This window comes from Setaria italica, chromosome IX, assembly GCF_000263155.2.
Source record: "Setaria italica strain Yugu1 chromosome IX, Setaria_italica_v2.0, whole genome shotgun sequence".
Lineage (NCBI taxonomy): Eukaryota > Viridiplantae > Streptophyta > Magnoliopsida > Poales > Poaceae > Setaria > Setaria italica.
This window is the reverse complement of record NC_028458.1, coordinates 34,444,756-34,463,121: the sequence shown is the minus strand read 5'-3', so window position 1 is coordinate 34,463,121 and position 18,366 is coordinate 34,444,756. Positions and strand designations below refer to the sequence as shown.

General features: G+C 40.2%; 1 protein-coding gene across 3 annotated transcripts; it reads right to left on the bottom strand.

Annotated features, from left to right (window-relative positions):
• Nucleotides 1-12,902: 12,902 nt before the first annotated feature.
• LOC101770008 (cystinosin homolog) lies at nt 12,903-18,366 on the bottom strand. Of its 3 annotated transcripts, none has more exons than XM_004983416.3 (9): nt 17,907-18,366; nt 16,229-16,361; nt 15,339-15,428; nt 15,127-15,251; nt 14,937-14,979; nt 14,216-14,333; nt 14,082-14,131; nt 13,889-13,961; nt 12,903-13,324 (listed from the first exon to the last, which is right to left on the bottom strand). In XM_004983416.3, exons 1-9 carry the CDS (start codon nt 18,026-18,028, stop codon nt 13,272-13,274), a joined length of 807 nt encoding a protein of 268 aa, XP_004983473.1. In that variant the 5' UTR covers nt 18,029-18,366; the 3' UTR covers nt 12,903-13,271. The 3 variants fall into 3 exon arrangements, with proteins under 3 accessions (XP_004983473.1, XP_004983474.1, XP_004983472.1); XM_004983417.4 differs by having other exon boundaries at nt 12,903-13,321; nt 17,907-18,365; XM_004983415.3 differs by lacking the exon at nt 12,903-13,324 and having other exon boundaries at nt 13,638-13,961; nt 17,907-18,362.

Below are 18,366 nucleotides of genomic sequence, written 5' to 3'. Positions count from 1 at the left end.
TAGTCCCTGGTTTAGTAAAACCCTTAGTACCTTTTGCTCGTAGCTCCGATTCAGATGATTCTTGCGCCCACGCGTTCTTAGTGACAAACCCATTCTTTTAAACTACTTTTTTCACTATTTTTTCACTGTTTGGTGCACTGTTTCTTATACTTTTGTATGTATACTTGTTTCCGGTAGTTGCTGCAAGTAGCTGTTCGAGATCAAGATCAAGATCAAGTGATCGTGAAGATCAAGAAGGAGCGTGAAGAAGGAAAGTGCCCTTGATGCATACTCCTTGATTTCTTTGCATTTACATTAAAGTCACTTTACTTTTACGCTTTATGCATGCATCGAATCAATATGCTGGGAATCCTATGTAGGGTTTACTACTTTTTGTTCATGACATCCTTGAAGCTTGTAGTGATCTGTTGTGGGTTTTGGGTAGAAATGCGTGGACTAATGCTTGAGTCATTCCAAGGACTAATGCGTGGAGTAACCACCTAGGATTGTCTGTATAACCACGAGAACTATATGGCTCTGGTCTTGGCTGATTATGTTAGGTGTTCTCTTAGTTCGTATGGGCCAGGTAAGGCAGAAAGAACCGCATGGGGCAAAAGGGGCTTCATGGTGGTGTGGCATGTCTTCGGAATCACCACACACTTGGCTAAGGAAACCTAGAGCAGGCCTACATGCTGCTGAGAGACCCTACAACAAAGGCCTCGTAGTGAAACCCAGCCGCACATCCCGAAAATGTGATATGGGGCTAGCTACCCCCAGCAAATGGGAATCACGACTCATGGTAAAATTGTACCCCTCTGCAGAGTGTAAAACTGTTATAACAGTCGTGCTCACGGTCAAGAGTGACCTGGACCCTCACATGTTTAGCAAATGGAATGGATGGTTTGGTTGGGTTCTTGGCCCTACATGATATATGCTTTACCTCTAAGTTGGGTTTGGGTTGGGAAGACTCTCACCTTAGTAAATAGGTTGTTTAATAAAATATGACCAACTAAAAGTTGTTATTGCAGCCAGTTGTGTTAGCCTTTCTTGTTCTAAGCCCTACATACCCTTACCTCCCACACTTGCAGAGTACATTTCGATGTACTCACCGTTTTCCCCTTCAACCCCTGCTCTCTCCCCCCCCCATAAATGCTACTCAGGTGATGGAGGCCATGAAGATCTAGGAGTGCGAAACCCCGATTGATTGCCTGTGGTCATGGAGCCTGCTTCCGCACAACTTGTTAAGCAATTGTTGTACTTTTCTTTTGGACCAACAGGTCATTTTGTAATATTAAACGTGATATGGAAATGTACCTTTGATGAAGTCAGACTATATGTATGAAATATGATATTGGCATACATAAAGTGAGCATAAGGTTGTGTTTATAAAACTAGTTGTGACAGTTCCCTACCTCGGTGTGTTGCTCAAATTGTAATTTGTGTATCAAGTTTGTATTATATCGCTTGACATAGTATGACAATGTGTGTATATTTTGTAAATTTCTACTTCTTTGAACAGACCCAGCGGATGCCTAGCGGGTGTAGGTGTGGGTGCAAATATTCACCCGTTAGGCATTACGAGAGTGGGTGTAGATAAATATGAAGGATTTTTATTATGGGTGTGTTTTGCTCCTCCCGCACCCGATCCGACCTAACCCATTGCCATCCCTATGTGTGTGTGGGTGTGTGTTGCGGGTGAGAGAAGAGAGAGAAGGAGAGGGGGTATGGGAAAAGATCCAGGGACCCAAGTATAAGATAAAAAAATAGCTCTAATGGCCTAGATGCAAAATGATCTCGGTTTTCTTTATTTTCCTAGATTTAAATAGTTGCAAAATTTTAAAATGCATAGAAATGTGAAGAAAAATGCTACAAATGTGAAACTTATTTTGTTAGCTCCCTGTTAAGATCTAGTTTGATTAACAAATGAGTGTGTGCATGTCTCTATGGTGTGCTAGATTTGTTAAATACCTTATAAATCATGTGTTGCTCCAACAATTGTGAAACCAATTTTGTTAGATTCAGTGTATCATATATGTACCAGATCTGTAACTTGAATAAGTGGAATATGCGGTTTTCATACTATTTTTGAGCTATCTCTTATTTGCTGGATTAATCTTGTTATTTGCATGGTAATTATCATAAAAATGATAAAATGTTGAAATCACTACTTTTGTTAAACTAGATTCCTGTAAACAATCTATGAAAATGCTTTCCATATTTTCTTGATGGTTTACATTCCTTTTATGATTTAATGTGTTTAGTAGTAGCTTATGTTGCTCAATTTATATCTCAATAATGAAAATTGATATTGATGCAAATCCAACTCTAATGATTTTTTTGTTGCTCTCTGTCAGTGAAATTTAATTCATATTTGTTGTGAATCCAATTCATCCTTACTAATGAATTAATCAATTAAAGTGATCTTTCCATTTAATTTTGTTGCTTGATTACTATTGTGGGTGTGATTATTCTGTTAATAATTCATACTTGGCTATCTCTATCATTTGCAGGACATTTCATGAGCATTTGCACACATAGCATCATATCTAATGCATGCATGCATTTCATCCATTCTAGAGAATGAACCAAGTTATGTCATGTTCCTTTAATTGAACTAGCACTAACTTGACAGTTATATCATGTTCCTTTAATTACTATAACTCTTAAGTTATTCATCCAAAAATCATGAAATTTTACCAGTATGTTCTTTAGGTATTTGGTCACAAGTTTATTATTCAAAACTTTAGCTTAAACAGCCTCAAAAAGGGTCATAGAATTAGATTTCCCTACCAGGGTCTAGTCTGAAATTTCCTGTAACAGGGTGTTACAATTCTGCCCATAGCTCTCAAATCACTTATCCAAAAAAAATCTTAAAATTTTACCATAAGGTTCTCTGTTATGTTTACTACAAGTTTGTTTTTATGACTCTAGACAGAAACTGATCCTAAGGTGGTCTAAAAATTCAAACTTCGTGAGTTGTGCATTCTGAAATTTTTCAGCAAACAGTGGGTTACTATTTTAATCATAACTTGAGTTCCATTTGGCCAAACCTTCTGAAATTTTTAAAGCTTCTCACATGCTAAGTTTTGAACAACGTTTATATATAAGGTTTTTGGAGCAAGGATCATTTATTAGTTTGAAAATTTTTGACAGTAACAACTGCAGTTTATGACAACTAGCAATTCCTTAAATGATTTAGGAAGAATTTTGTGAGAGCCTTATGAGTTAACACATTATTCATGCAAGGGTTGTTGTTCATTTACATTTAGTAAGTTCTTTATCATGGTTTTTGGATTAGTAGCTTGTTTCCAAGTTGCAAGTTTTAATATGATGCATGCACGACCTATTCGTCCTCACCAAGTTGTTTGATTTGTGAGGACACAATTCAAACAACTGCCAATTTCTTGGACTTACGTGGTTAGTGCCGGTGGTGAGGCAACAATTTACGACTCTCCTTATAATAGCTAGTCGGATTTCTAACCATTCGTTAACTTAACATAATTGTGGTTAGCGTACCTGTAGAAGATCACATATAAATTGAACCTTTCGTGCTAGCACTCACAAAAGCGTCCACATTCATTACCGTTCACTATAGAAACGGCACTCGCATGATTTCCACTATATGGGCAACGTTCATAAGCCAGAATAGCGTATTCACTTTTCAAGTGCCACTATCATATTTGCATATGATGCCGGGGGTATGTTACGGAATCGCCATACCCCTGCGCCAACCATTATATTTTGGGTACCGCCACCATATTTGCATACGGTGCCGTGAGTACGTTACAGCAATTGCCGTACCCCTGCGCTAATTGTTGTGCAAAAAAGTAAGTTTTGACATAAAATAAATGTGCTGGGATTCAGTATAAGATAACCAATAGTTAGTTAGCCACCTGAAACAACCCAAAATCCCCTAGGGCTTCACAAACTAATTTTCATCCTTAATGAACTTACGTATTTTTCAAACACGATTTTCTTGCAAGTTTTATTGAAAAAGAGTGTTTAGGGCTTGTTGCTTTCTCTGGTGTATGCTTTGCCAGCTCTGATACTAGCTGTGGTGGAACCACCCAGATTAACCTGGCTAAAGTGTACTCAACCTCGCCTTAAATGCGAATAGACACTTTAATCGAATTAAAATGGTAGTCCGTCGGGTTTCACCTGATAAAACCACATGCTCCGGATCGAAACAAAGCATACTTGCACGAAGACGAGTCCAGAGATTACAACAATTCAGATAAATTATTACAGATCCCACATTCAGTTATTACAACTCAAGAGTTTTCAAAAGCATAAAGTAGATTTTCAGAGTTCGAAAGCAGCGAAAAACAACGGTAAGTCTATCGTCGATACAACAATACCATGGTGAAGCCTGCCATGATATCAAACACCACGATCGTCACCGACCGAGGATGGGTCCCACTCAACCGTCCATCCCGGAGGGAGCAGGCACGGCCAAGTCAAGCTAGTAGCCAACTCAACAACAAAACCTAAAAAACATAGCAACAAGCAAGGCTGTGTATACTAATACTCAACAAGGCTTACCCGTTAGATGGTAACTACTCCACCGACTCCTAGACATGCAAGGCTTTTTAGCTGAGGGGTTTATTTTGCCAAAAGAAACTAAAGTAGATCCTTACTTTCAAGTTTTAGCATCAGGTTCTAGTTGATTATCCATTCTAGGTAAGAACCTATTCTAATCAAGCATGTGATCAAGCAATTTAATTCAAGCATCAGTATTAAATAATCATCCTTTGTTCCACTTCTTACTCAGTGCAAAAATGCGGTCAAACAGTCTCAAACTATGAGCAACAGATGATTTGAATCAAGTTTTTAACCTTGCAAGGTGAACCTAAACCCACGATATATGCGTACCATGCCGGTTTCACATATATCAGCCGTCCCCATCGATCCCCGGCATGTGTCTAGGTCCCACTTCCCTTGGATACAATGCCCCAACGGTTCCAGAACGACGCCGTACCGTGGCTACACTTGTACCCACATGTGGCCACATGGGAACCCAGTTCGAGAGAGAGTGGGGAGTATGTCCACGCCACGGTTCAATCAGGTACTAGGCTCCCCATCCCATACTAGATATGAGCTTAGTACTTTCAAACACTTGACCACAACTCTAAACACATTTTGACCTTAGCAGCTTTCTTCTAGACAGGCGGGGCAATCCACCAATTCAAAACCAATTGCCTGGCCCCGCCCGTCATCCTTATTATTCAGCACATAGGTACCTAGGATCATTAACCTAGGGTTTCAAGCTACTCCTATGAACTTAATGCACAAACATAACTAGCATAAGTAGTGCATAACTAGAAAACTGGGTTATGCTTTGGGGCTTGCCTTCTTGCCCTCACTCAGGCTTGGGCTCTTCTGAACTTTGGTTCGGGCCTTGATTTGTCTTGATTACGTCCAGCTCAGCAAAAGGGCGTCCATCTTCACGTTCCAGGCCAAGCTCGTATGTTCCGTTAACGAGGTTAGCTTCTACACGAGATGCATATGCAAGATTTTAGTTACATGCTTTTATGCATAGGTTTCATCTTGTTAATTATTGCACAAGCATAGGGTGTATTTTGGACCACATTCACTTATACAAGGTCATAACCATTTCTTTTCTTTTAAAGTAAGGTGTGACGTGATTAAAACTCGTGCTTTATTTTGATGGTGATTGTGTACACATAAGATTTTAACAACTTAGAATTCATAAAAAGAAAGGTGGGGTCATTTTAGGGTTGCTCAACATGTATTTGGAAAGTTATCCTGTTTCTGAATTTTAAACTACCTTATCTTAGCATTTTACCATTTTACCCTTCCTATTTAACATTTGCTATTTTTATTTAAGTTTGAGTTTCCTCTTTTATCAAACGACTCTCCGGACTTTTCAAAGTTTACAACAATGTTCCTTAGTTTTCTACTTCCAATGAACCCTACCTATTAATTGAGTGTTTTAACCCTTTTAATGAAGTTGAAGAATACAAGTTTTGTTCCAACTTAAACATGTTCCAGTTGTTTTGCATTTACTAACTTGTTTATTTAAAATACCCTTAGCTTAACTTGCTTCATGTATTAACTTGTGAACTTTTGGTTGTTGCAACTCCTACACACGACTCAAGTCTTGTATCCAAATCTACCCATCATGTTTATTTGTTTTAACAACCTTAAGACCTTGTTAGAAAAGGTGTTGATTAGCCTATGACCATTTCCTTTACTAAGTGATTATTTTAGGACTAAGCAAGTTGCAAGATTAAGTCATTATAACCTATAGCAAAGCATAGTAACAACTTCATTTTAACCAGTAGGAGACAACATGCTTAGTGGCATGCCTTGGTTTTCTTCGGGCTCAAACTCAACTTTTATGACGGCCTCGGCTCAAGGGTTCAAGGTCATGTTCTCCAGCAAAAAGCTCCCTAACAGAATGAAATGCGTGCATGCATTAGAGAGGATGCTATGAATGCAAATTCTCATGAAATGCATGGAAAATAAAAGAAACAGTACGAAATCAATTGTTAACAGAAAAATCTAGGTAAACACAGTACAAACTCACACAAGCACAAAGAGAAAAGCTACTTTGCACAATAAGTCAAAAGCAAGCACGAATGACATGATTAAAACATTTATTGAGAAACATCTATGCAATAAATGGTACTGACTGAAGACAACAATATAGACTCATGAGAGTTGGATCCATATCAAAAGCAACTTTTAATGTGAAGATTTGAATTAAACAAGTTAAACTACCATTTAGCACCTTAAATCTAAAAAGACATGTAAATCAACCATAAATGTACCACATCATTTTCCCTATACTCTATATGTAACACAAAGGTTAACAAAAGTGGTTTCACAATTTTTAGAGCACTAGGTGATTTATAAAGCATTTCATGGCTTTTACACAAAATAAAATATAGCACCAAATATAAAATAGTAACATGCAAAAAAAATCATTTTTGAAATAAACTAGACTTCACAAGGAATCCAATGAAACAAAAATCATATTTTTAGCATTTTTCTACTAGTTTCTATGCATTTTCAAAGTTTGCAACATTTTTACTTTAGCAAACAAAACCAAAACTGAGACAACTTGCAAGCTACCCCCTAGAAATACCTTCTCTCTCACGGATCTACCCTTCTCTTCTCAATCTACCCCCTGCGTTTCACACTCTAACCCCTGGAAACAATCCCACCTTAAACATAAAACCAACCATTTAACCCATAACCCCCTGAACTCTCTCCTTCTTCTCCATCTAAACCCCTCACGCACAGACAAGCACACATTCAGGCACGGGCGCAGGAACCTGGGCAGGGCCGGCCGTGGCCTTAGGCCGGTGGCGGTAGGGAGGGAAGGGCGCGGATGGGAGCAGAGGGGCCATGCCCTGGGGTTAAAGTTCTCACCAGTCGTGTCGGCAAGGAGGAAGGGGCGGCGCAGACAGGGTCTCCACGGGCATGGTGCGCACACCGGCGACATGGTCGAAATCGACCATGGAAACAAGGTTTGGACGGCGGAATGGTGAGCGCCTGAGCATCTAGAGGTCACCACAGTTCCATTTGTGCACTTGGTTGAGGACGAGGCAGGCTGGAAGACAGGGCGCCATGTTGGGGTGGAGGTGGCTGTTGGAAAGTTTCTGATTTTAGGGAAAAGCTTTGATTCCGGCCAAGGGATGGCCGGTGGGCGGCGTTGAGGGGTCGAGGATGTTGCTGGGTGAGTGGGGAAGGTTCAGGCTCAATCTATTGGAGGGGGATGGCCGGGGTATGGAGTATTTTGCCGGTGAACGGAGGTCTGCCCAGCGCGGCAATGGTGGGGGGGATCGTCTGTTTTGTGGGCAGTGAGGCTTGGGGGAGGGCCGATTTATGGCCGGGGCATGGTGAGGATAAGGATGGCTAGGTGATAGGGGTGACTTAGCTCCGGGCACAGCCATTGGAGGGGAGGGGGATGCCGGTGTTTGGGCGCCTAGTGGCAGCCATGGCATGGAGGAAGGAGCTCGCCCAATGGAGGGCAAGGAGGAGGCGTGGGAGCCAAGAGAGCACATGGGGAGATGCTTGGGTGGCCTATGGGCGGAGGAGGAGCCCTGCAGGGGCTAGGGAAGGACCAACCGGCGATCTTCAGGCTGTGTGCCGGCCATCTGGCGTTCTGGCAGAGGAGGGAGGAGGAAGAAGCACCGACTAGTGGGCCCGCGACATATTAGAACGTGTCAACTTTGTCCCCTTAAACGACCTAGCTACAGGTGTCCAAAAATTCCCAAAAATACTCGTTGGAAAGATAAAATCACCAAGAATCTAATGCAACAAGAATCAACTCAAAAGTTGTTATGGTTTGCACGCAATTGATAAAACAAAACAGCTAAATTGAACTTTAAATGAATTTTTAACCCAAGCAAACAGCTCTGAAAAAATTGGTAAAAATATTTTAAAAATCACTAAATGGTATCTAGTATTTAAATAAAATAATTGGGGTATAGTGGTATAGTTAAAATTGGGGTTTCTTTACAAATTTGATTTTTGAACAATAAATAACAAATTTCTGGGCACTTAACAATGCATGGCCACAAATTTCATTTATGCACAAATGATGCTCATGATGGTCAACTATGCACAAATGGATGTTCATGATGCTCAAATATGCATGATGATGCTTGTGATGCGTGTCGTGCAAAGGTGTCGTGATTAACGTGTGTTTTCTCGTCAAGTTTGAACTATGCGTTTGTATTTCCCTCATGTAAAAGTTTAAGTTCAACTATGGCTCCACTTCTATTTCATTGACAAGTTTTGTTTGCTTTCCTTCCTCTTGCTGTTATGGAGAAGGACATAATGGACTAAAGGTTATGCTGCCAATATTACCTTTAGATGGTTGATAGCCGGTAATTTCTATCGAGACGGTCGATAGTTGGTCTTTATATCAATAGATGTCGCTAACATGAAGAGGTCATAGGATGTGGCTCTAGGGAAAAAGGAAGGCGGTGAAGAAAGTGGCGACGGTGATCTTATGGTCCATATGTCCATGTTCAACCAAGGATTCACGTTGGAGTTCAAGGTATAGGCTACCACTTTGGTAAAGGCGAATAGTTTCACGGCTTGACGAAAAATGGAGATAGGATTGGTGTAAATTTTTGGGTGGACAGCTGATCAAAGTGGTTGTAGAATTTGACTTAAAATTTGACCGAACTGCTACTCGATTTTGGAATCCTTCTGCTCAAAGTTAGAAGAATGCTAAAGGTGAAGGTGTTCAATTTGAAAGGATCGGTCACGGATGTATGGGCCAAAGTTAAAGTTCTTATATAAAATTTATTTTTATTGGCCTCCCAAGTGCTTTAGTAGAAGGTGCTTTACACTTAGTCATTGGAATTTAGCTTTGATTTGCTTCTTAACCACTTTGTTAATCCTTGATTTGGTTTCTTAAATACTAGGGCTGTCAGAGACCGCTTGAGTCAATTAAGGACCGTCCGTTGTTGATGTAGGTTTGAGCACTTTTTCGTGCTACCACATATCCTCTAATGGGAAGGATAAGCTTAATACCTTACTTGTCTCGCTTTATGAGGCACGGTCTTAGATGTGTGGTCTTTGGACTATGTAGAGGAGCCTAGAGGTGTCCCCGGTTGACCTAGGTCGTCCTCCGCACAAGCTAGGCATGTTTTACTCATTTTTCGGGGCGGTTTGGAAAGGGTTGACATGAGTACCCCCTTGTGCACCATTGATTTGGTGTGCGAGCCACAAGGTCCTCGAGTCGTGTGGGTAAAGAGTACACCCTTGCAAGGATAAATCAATTCGAATTGCTGCGCAATCGGTTATGAGCAAGCTCAAGTCCCATGAATTTATCGTAGAGTTGCTGGATGTTTGTGGTTACTTGTTCACACAGTTATGCTCTATGTTACCATATTGATGTAATCATTTCTAAGTAAAATTTGAAGTGGGTTTGGGCATGATTAATAAAACTTGCTAGCTGTCCATAGGGTGATATTCAGTGGCGGAACTGGGAGGTGGCCGGCGGGGGCCACCATGGCCACCCCCAACAAACAAAATTTTTTTACTACCCCTTTGTCAACCCATGGTCAGCGGGCCTCTTGATTTTCCTCCTCCAACTCAAAGAAATGTATAAGAAAGCTTATTTCCCTAATCTATATCCCCTAACTATTTCAATGAAGGTCACGACATATTCAATTATTGATTATTTCAATACGGTGAAGAATCGCGCAGTGAAATTTTAAAAAAAGATATATTGACCACCTTTGCAAAATATTGGCTTTTGTGTAGTGTTGTTATATAATTAATTACTATATATAGTCACGGCTAGCTAGTGTATGCTTGTGTGGACAATGAAAAATTAGGATAAAGTGCCAAATTCTTGAATCAGCAAATGTTTGTGTGGCCCCCTTTGATTTTTCTCTCCAATTCCGCCACCGGTGATATTCACATGCTTATGGTCAAAAATTAAGAATGTGATGAGAATGGTGTTTTGTCCTCTCGGACTGTGCCTCCAAATAGGCCTTTGTACCATTACCAATCATAGGGTGGGCGATGAGTGACTAGAGCGGTCGTTTATTACTTTGACGATGTTTTTAGACAACGACACCATTTTTGCTATTGCATTAATCGATCTATCCTTTTTGTGAGTTAGATGTTGGGAAACTTGAACATTAAATATTTAATCTCATATTGTTGTTGTCATGCGTCCAAGACTTGTATTGTGGAGCTCATTTCTTTTAATTTCAGATTTGAACCATTCATGTTATGAACTTGGAATACTTAATATTGAACTTGTGTAATATTTAAAATTACTCTTTATGGTTCATGTGGTGATGTGCATTTTGTGACGGTGGGTGTGCTCGATCTTGGGTATATTGTGGAATACCTACCGGGACTACCGGATTTGTTCTCTTTTTATGTTGAATTGAATCGAGTCATGTAGCTCTAGGTGTGAGTTGGCACTTGACATCTCGCAAGGCGAATAAGTGTTGGCTCATGATTATCCTATTGGCATGACTGTCAATTCACTTAAATCGGGTACAAATTGGGCGGTTCTTACACGAACTGTCAAGTGTCAACTGTGTGAAGGGCCAAATCCAAATATCTGAATGATGAATTTAACGGTGGTATTTTCATCTTCTTATGGCTCTTCAGATTATAATTAATCAATATGCATAAAATCGATGGTAAGCATAGGGATATCTGACTTCGATCTTACAAACCTCCTCAATTGTACTTGCATAAAGACACAGGGATATATAAAGATTCAGGATTACCGAAGGATTACAACCCTACCCCTCTTATAGCCTTATGATGGGATTATTGTAGATGTATGATGCATTAGGGATATTCATGACCAACATGAGGGTGATACATCCTGTTATAAATACAGTTAAGAGCCTGCAAAGAGATTTATTAGAACATCGCATGTTCACTTCAACCAAATAAAATGTGAACCACTAGTAATTAAATTCCCACACAAACAGGAACACATCTCGGTTTAAAAACTTTAAAGTGACAAGAATTATTTATTACTCCTTCCGTCTCAAATTATAGGTCGTTTTGGCTTTTCTAGATGCATAGATATTGTTATGCATCTAGATATAGAGTATATCTAAGTGCATAACAAAGTTTATGAATTTAATAAAGTTAAAACGACCTATAATTTGGGACGGAGGGAGTACCAAGCAATAATCGACATGAACATAGTTTGTTACTCAGATGTTCCAAATCAACTGCCTCCATGGATCTGAATATACACAGCCTTGAGCATCTCAGTTCTCGGTAAATCAATCATGTTGTGGCCGATTATCTGAAAAATGTTAAATTTGGGGCACCTAAACTAGAGCAAGTCTCTTATTCCTAGTTTATATGCATATATGTATTCATATGGCTCAGGTAGTGATGCAAGTGGGATGGATTGTGGGCTGCCCGCACCCGTATGCACGACGGCACGAGTCGCAAACGTATACGTGGGATTAAGCGGCAGCCCGCGAGCATCCGTTAGGTTGTTGTGGGTTTTGCGGCAACGCGCTTGGCACTGCGAACACAAAATGAGTCGTTCTGTCATATTGCATACCACCACGAGACTTTGCTGGTTTAGCATTTTTTAGATAATCGCCTACAACATCAAAATCTAATTTACGAAGCATCAAAAATAACTTGGATAAACTTTAACACGGGAGCTACAACATTTTGTTACATGTTTCATTCATCTACAATATGGATAAGTAGATCTGCAATATGAGAAAATAACATCTATAATATGTCGTGTGAAACAATAAAAAATTGTAGACACCAAAAATATAAGAGGTGCGGATAATTAAATAAATAGGAATAGAACAAGGAAACTTTTGGCTAAGTCAGGATCGTCTTCCATGTCAACTTTTCCATATTGTTGCATGCGCCCTAGCTAAGTCAGGATCGTCTTCCATGCATATTATTTTTGTGATTGACTAAATGCGGACCGGATCAAATTTGTTCATCAGGTTGATATATAAGCATTTAGTAGCTCATAATATGATACTATGCACTTCACATTTAGTAGCTCGAGCTGCGGAGTGCGGCAGTGCGCTGACGCTGGTTTGCGGCATCGCTGGATATGACCATATGGATCACTCTAGCAAATCTGATCCTAAGCGTACGTAATAGTGAATGCAATCATCAGCATTGGACACCTTTCTGTAATGCGTCGCAGTTTGCTACATCTTGAGGTACAACATGAACGAAGACAAAAACATGTGGATATAGAAGCGTGTGATGGGGTTGAAACTGATACTTTGAACTTATGGTGAACCTGCAATGTCTTGGGTTGTCGAATGCAGCTGGACCATCTGAGATTCCACAGTAGATGCGGAAGCGTCAGCTTGAGTGAAATCAGTATGACGAACCATCCGCCATACTAATTACTCAAGTTTAGATCTGAATTTCTTTTTTTTAAAAACGAGACATCTTAGTAATTAGTATGTTTTGTAGTGCAAGGAATTGTTTCGCTCACAAACTTTTTTTTCTTTGCATACACATGCTAGTACACGTCAAAAAGACTCTACAGCACTTAATTTTTCTTGTCATTCTCTATTGTTTCCTTTCTTCCGTGGGATATATCCACGATGTACCACTTCATAACTGTACATCCCTTGATTTTCAGTGGCATATCTTGGGACATCTTCTTCCTTTTTATTTTTCTTCTTGAAACAAGTGTCTTCTTTCTATGAGGAGGATCCTTCATACACATTGCACATCTTCATCACTGACTGATTAATAGCAGATTACGTGGCCCACCGTAGTGTGTCCTTTCGGCCCAAGAAAATCTCCTCCACTTGGCGCTTCTATTGGGCCGCAACATGTTTTACATCGATAGGAAGCACAGGGAAATCGTCTGCTGGTTACATACAGAAATGAAAACGGTTTGATTGTAACGACAGCAGAGTTCAGAAAAAATGTTTTACCCTATTCACGTTTTCTTAGTTTAACAATTGAATAATTATGCTAACGACAGCACAAACTCATGGAAGAATTAGATATTGTTAAGGAGCTGTTTTGCAGATTTGAAAACTTTCTAGTTTAAAACACACCCAATGCATTTGATAACAAGAATGGTTATGCTTTTGATTTTGCAAATGACGATGAGTTACAAACAGAGCAACCAAAAAAAATGAAGTCGAAGTAAATACTTCAAAAGAAGAAAGGCAACATTTGCAAACAACCAACCATTTACACAAAAGTATGGAGAGAAAGTCTGTAAAACTTTTACAGGCACCATGTGTGTAAGCAAATATATACAAAAGTTAGTTTGCAATATACAATAAAAATGCATCAGTTATCTTCCGTTTGAACAGCATATGATGCGACGCAATAGATATATTGCTAAATCATACATTATCTTCTTCAGGCTTGTCAGACGGCCTGATAAGAGGGGCTACCCTTTCAGAAATGATTGCCTTACCATTCTCATCCTTTTTGGCAGGGTACAGCACATAGTGCTGAATTATGAATAGAACATCGAAGAAAACCGTCTCCTACAAAAAGCGACGACAATAGTTTAATGAGTCAAGTTCTGCAAGCAGCAAGTTAAACTTTTATGTAGATAAGAATGTGTTGCCAAAAAACCAATAGGTGACATTAGGAGTCATGCTCACCAATGAAAGCAGGGTTTTCCCAATATTTCCGTAGAAATTTACCATCGTATCTGCAGCACAATTTGTTCAGTAGGGAGAAAGCTAATATGCCCAACACAACCCATGCAATGAAAGAAAGGATTAATACGGCTTACGTTGATCTATAGATTGCACACCCATCTGACCAAAATTCAGCACCCCTCCCGTGAGGTCAAGTAAAATGTTGCCAATGCTCCAACCAATTGTGCTCTTCCGCCTGAAGTTCATGATGGCCTAAGCCAAATAGAACGAATAAACATAAGGAATGAATATATCTATGTGCAAATTTGAGCAGATAACTTCAGTAGATTCAATATTAGTTCCTTCAATCTCAAACTTCTAGGCGTTGAATGCATGAGACTCCAACTATTTTCAAATTTCTTTGAATTAGCGTGGAAAAAATAAATATTTCCCTTGTTTTGTAGAATAGAAAAACATTTTCTAGAAAGCTACACTGTTGGCCTGTCTTCTAGGTATCAGATGTGTCCATTGAAAGCCAATTTAATGTGTTATTACTCCCTAAAATAGTACTGTAACAAAGGACACGTTGGCTATTTATGTCCTTTTGGATATCTTTTACTAGAAAATTTTTTTAACAAAAAGGTTGTGGAGATTTTTCTTCCAAAACACTTTCATAATAACACAATTTTGTTAGGTTTCATAAATATATTAAGATCCAGTACCAATTATCAGCTAGATGCACTATGTTGAGTTTCATTTCAGTTGATCCTGTACTCTGTCCAAAATCAAATTTACCACTAGTTCCAACTTCCAAATATATAAGTACACATCAAGAGACAATTGAATACGTAGAGTGTTGTTAACAATTATTAGTACCTGAGGAATGTACTTGATTGCTGTCATACCAACTTGTATAGAACTGAAATTCACATGGAATGAGAAAAATGAGTGCCACATTTACCAAGAGGATCAAGTTTAGTTAGATACTACCCTAACTGAAAAATAGCTGGCTGTTTCCCAAAGTAAAGCTGATAGGACTTTCAAATAACGAGGACAAAAAACTTACTTGAACACGTCAATAAGCCAAAGCCAGTCACTTTTTGGCCAAGCAATAATGAGGCAAACAATAGCAGCAGTCCAGACAATAGCAGTAATTGATATGCAAACTTTGGAAACTTTCTGGATTCCTCGCTGTATATTACGGGTTCAAAAATTCAACACAGTTAGGAGTCAGCAGCTAGGGTATACCCTTAATGGTCAACAAGATAGTAAACCAACCTCATATATAAATACTTGGAAAACGGTGAAGGATGTCAATGCAACCGCATGTAGTGAAAAAGCAACATCATTTGCAGCAACAGGAATCATCTGCAAAATAAAAAGCATCATAGTTGATACCTAGAAAGAACAAGGCCAAGGAGGCACCGACATCAAGAAAATGTACTAGTACAACCTGAGAATGGACATGGATATACAATGCCTATTCTTGAAAGTTATGCGACAACAACTATGAGCAAAACTGATATAACAACAACAGTACAACGCTACCCACTATTTTATAACTTTGTTTGGCAACAGTTTTAAAGGTATTGCCTTGAAATTTTTAACTTCACCATGCAGCCCTAAACCCAGTGCTGAAGCCAGAATTATCTTTCCAGGTAACATCTTCTCATTTCCTTGACATGCATCTGCAGCTTACGCAGCAGCATTGTTCCAAGTTCCAATTCATGCAAGTACTAATCCAGTTCATTATTCAGCATCAGTATGACATGTTAAAACTGTGTACCCAAGAATCCTGTGCTCTACATTAAAAAGTTGTGCTTGCCAGACATGGATGCACAGCTTACATAACCGCTGCAATTGGCACTATTGAGGGAAACATCAAGTATAAGTGCAATCTGGAACACTACCAAACCAGCTTAAGAGAGTAGTCGACGTGAAATCACTTAAATAAAAGCATGCAATAGTATATTTTTGTCAATCAATAGTTCAATAATGGAAGAACCAATCACAGAACACTAGAGATGTTGATATACTTAGGGTTTTACATGCCCAACGAAGGTTCTGACTGCACATGATCCAAATGCACAAAGAAGCAACCAATCATCAATTAGCTTACCCATTTCCAATTTGAATAGATAATGCACAAAGAAGAAAGTAGGGCAAACCTCTTTATCACCATATTTGTCATGGTACTGTCTCTGGATGAACGGGCTGAAGAACATAGCCACATTGTATATGAGGTAAGACGAGTGCTTTGTCAAGTTCAACACCAGAAAATCAAAATTCAAACCCACAACACTGCAATAGATTGACAAGAAGTTAGCCATAGACCAAGGACTTCCATTAAGAAATGATATTTGGATCAGAACAGGCTTAACTGTTTGAGTTCAAAACAACAACTTGAAATTTTAAACGCACTGCAAACCAATCAGGATACAAATTCTAACATTGCACATTGCAAACAGAGCTGGGCAAGGGTTAAGGTGTGTATTGAAGAAGACAGCCAAAAGGCCAATGCTCAGTAACAAAAACACTGGTCAAACATTTTTTTTGGCAAAGTAATACTTTGCCCCTAACTGTCTCAGAAAAGCAGGACAACCGGAGCACGGACAAACTAAGAACTAAGTTAATAAAATAAAAGTAAGCACACATGTTTTCAGCTTGTAATTGAATAGGATTCAAGTGTAGCCAAAATGTACACTTATCGATGATAAGAAAATAGTGGTGGGGGGGGGGGGGGGGGGGGGGTTAAGGAAATGGGTGGAAGTGATGATGCGTGTTGCAATATAGATCGTACTGGCCCATCTTCTGCTATCAATTTTTTTTGGCCAGGTTAGGAACACCGCACCTACTTCAAACATATCCTCTGTTCGACAGAATGCCATATAACATAACCATTCATGAAGGCAAATTGGATATACACTTGTGCTCATTCCACCTAGTTTAAGGGACGGGTTCAGACCAGAGTAATAGCTGCTTAAGAATCAGTTTCAAACATTTTTTGGCAAAGTAATACTTTTTCCCAGGACAGCCAGAGCACGGACAAACTATGAACCAAGTTAACAAAATAAAGTAAGCACACATGTTTTCAGCTCGTAACTGAGTAGGATTCGACTGTAAACAAAACGTACACTAATCGATGATAAGAAAAGAGAGTAAAACCTAAGAACTGATTATGCCTGTTACAACATAGATGGCACTGGCCCATCTGCTGACTATTATTTGCTGGCCAGATGAGGAAGATCCCCCCAACTTGAAAGATAAGGTGTTCGACAGAATGACATATCACTTAACCATATATGAAGGCAAATTGGATATACACGTGCTCATTCCACCTAGTTTAAAAGACAGGTTCAGACCAGAGTATGATTAAAAGCTGCTTAGGAATCAGTTTGAAGCACTAATGAAGCCAAAGTTCCATTTCATTCCAATTAGCAATTCTGAATAGGTTTATTCTGCACAATTCTCTATCATCCGCCTTCCATTTCGTACCAGAAATCCACACGCACCTCGCAACCTAACTGCGGCGCTGGAGCCATGTGACCGATAAAAGAGAATTCCCCGCAGTGGAGAATTGCTCAGTGTTGTAAGTATGTGTTTCGAAATTTGTACTCAGGTAATGAACACAGCCCATACAATACATGCAACAACCGCTCTCCACACAGGCGCGCCAGATGAACAGGATAATGAAAGAATTGAACGAATCGAGCTTGGCAAGGGTCATTGACTAGTTAGAGAAGGGTGAATTTCATCCCCCAGGGCCCCAAACTGAGGCACGAGCATGGAATTCGAACCCCACCCAACCCAAGAAATGAGGAGTGGAACCAGGAGGACGGTGCTGACCTCTTGCGCTTGTAGTTAAGGAGGACCTGCGGGTAGAAGCTGAAGGACCAGGCGAAGAAGGCGACCCAGCCCAGCACCTGGTACAGCACCTCCAGCCCCACCGAGTTCCACGACGACGACATGGCCGCGCCGCCGGTGCACAATCCCCTCCCAACCCAGCCAAGGCCGGTTCTTGGCTCCCCCTTGGTCAAGTCGTGCCCTGCGACGGCCGATCTCTGCGATCTCTGCCGGTTGCGCCTCGTTTCCCTCTCGCTGCCAATTCTTTGATTCTTTCTCCGTCGCGGCCGGAATTTTATAGTGGTGGGAAAAGCGAGGCCGGGCCACCAATCCGGAGGAAAGGCCTGGCATGGAAGGTGGGGAGCTCCGGCGCCGTCACAACTGACGTCGTCCTACTTCTCCCCGGTCAGCTGGGTGGGCGTTGGAAATGGGTGGCGTCGACGGCTCGAAAGCTGCCGCCGCT

Excerpts from the sequence above, each read along its gene's own strand:
- LOC101770008 (XM_004983415.3), bottom strand. The coding sequence starts at position 18,028 with ATGTCGTCGTCGTGGAACTCGGTGGGGCTGGAGGTGCTGTACCAGGTG. Across the intron at positions 16,362-17,906 it reads CTTAACTACAAGCGCAAGAG|TGTTGTGGGTTTGAATTTTG; the intron begins GTCAGCACCGTC and ends AATCTATTGCAG. Across the intron at positions 14,334-14,936 it reads CAATCAAGTACATTCCTCAG|GCCATCATGAACTTCAGGCG; the intron begins GTACTAATAATT and ends TATTTGGCTTAG.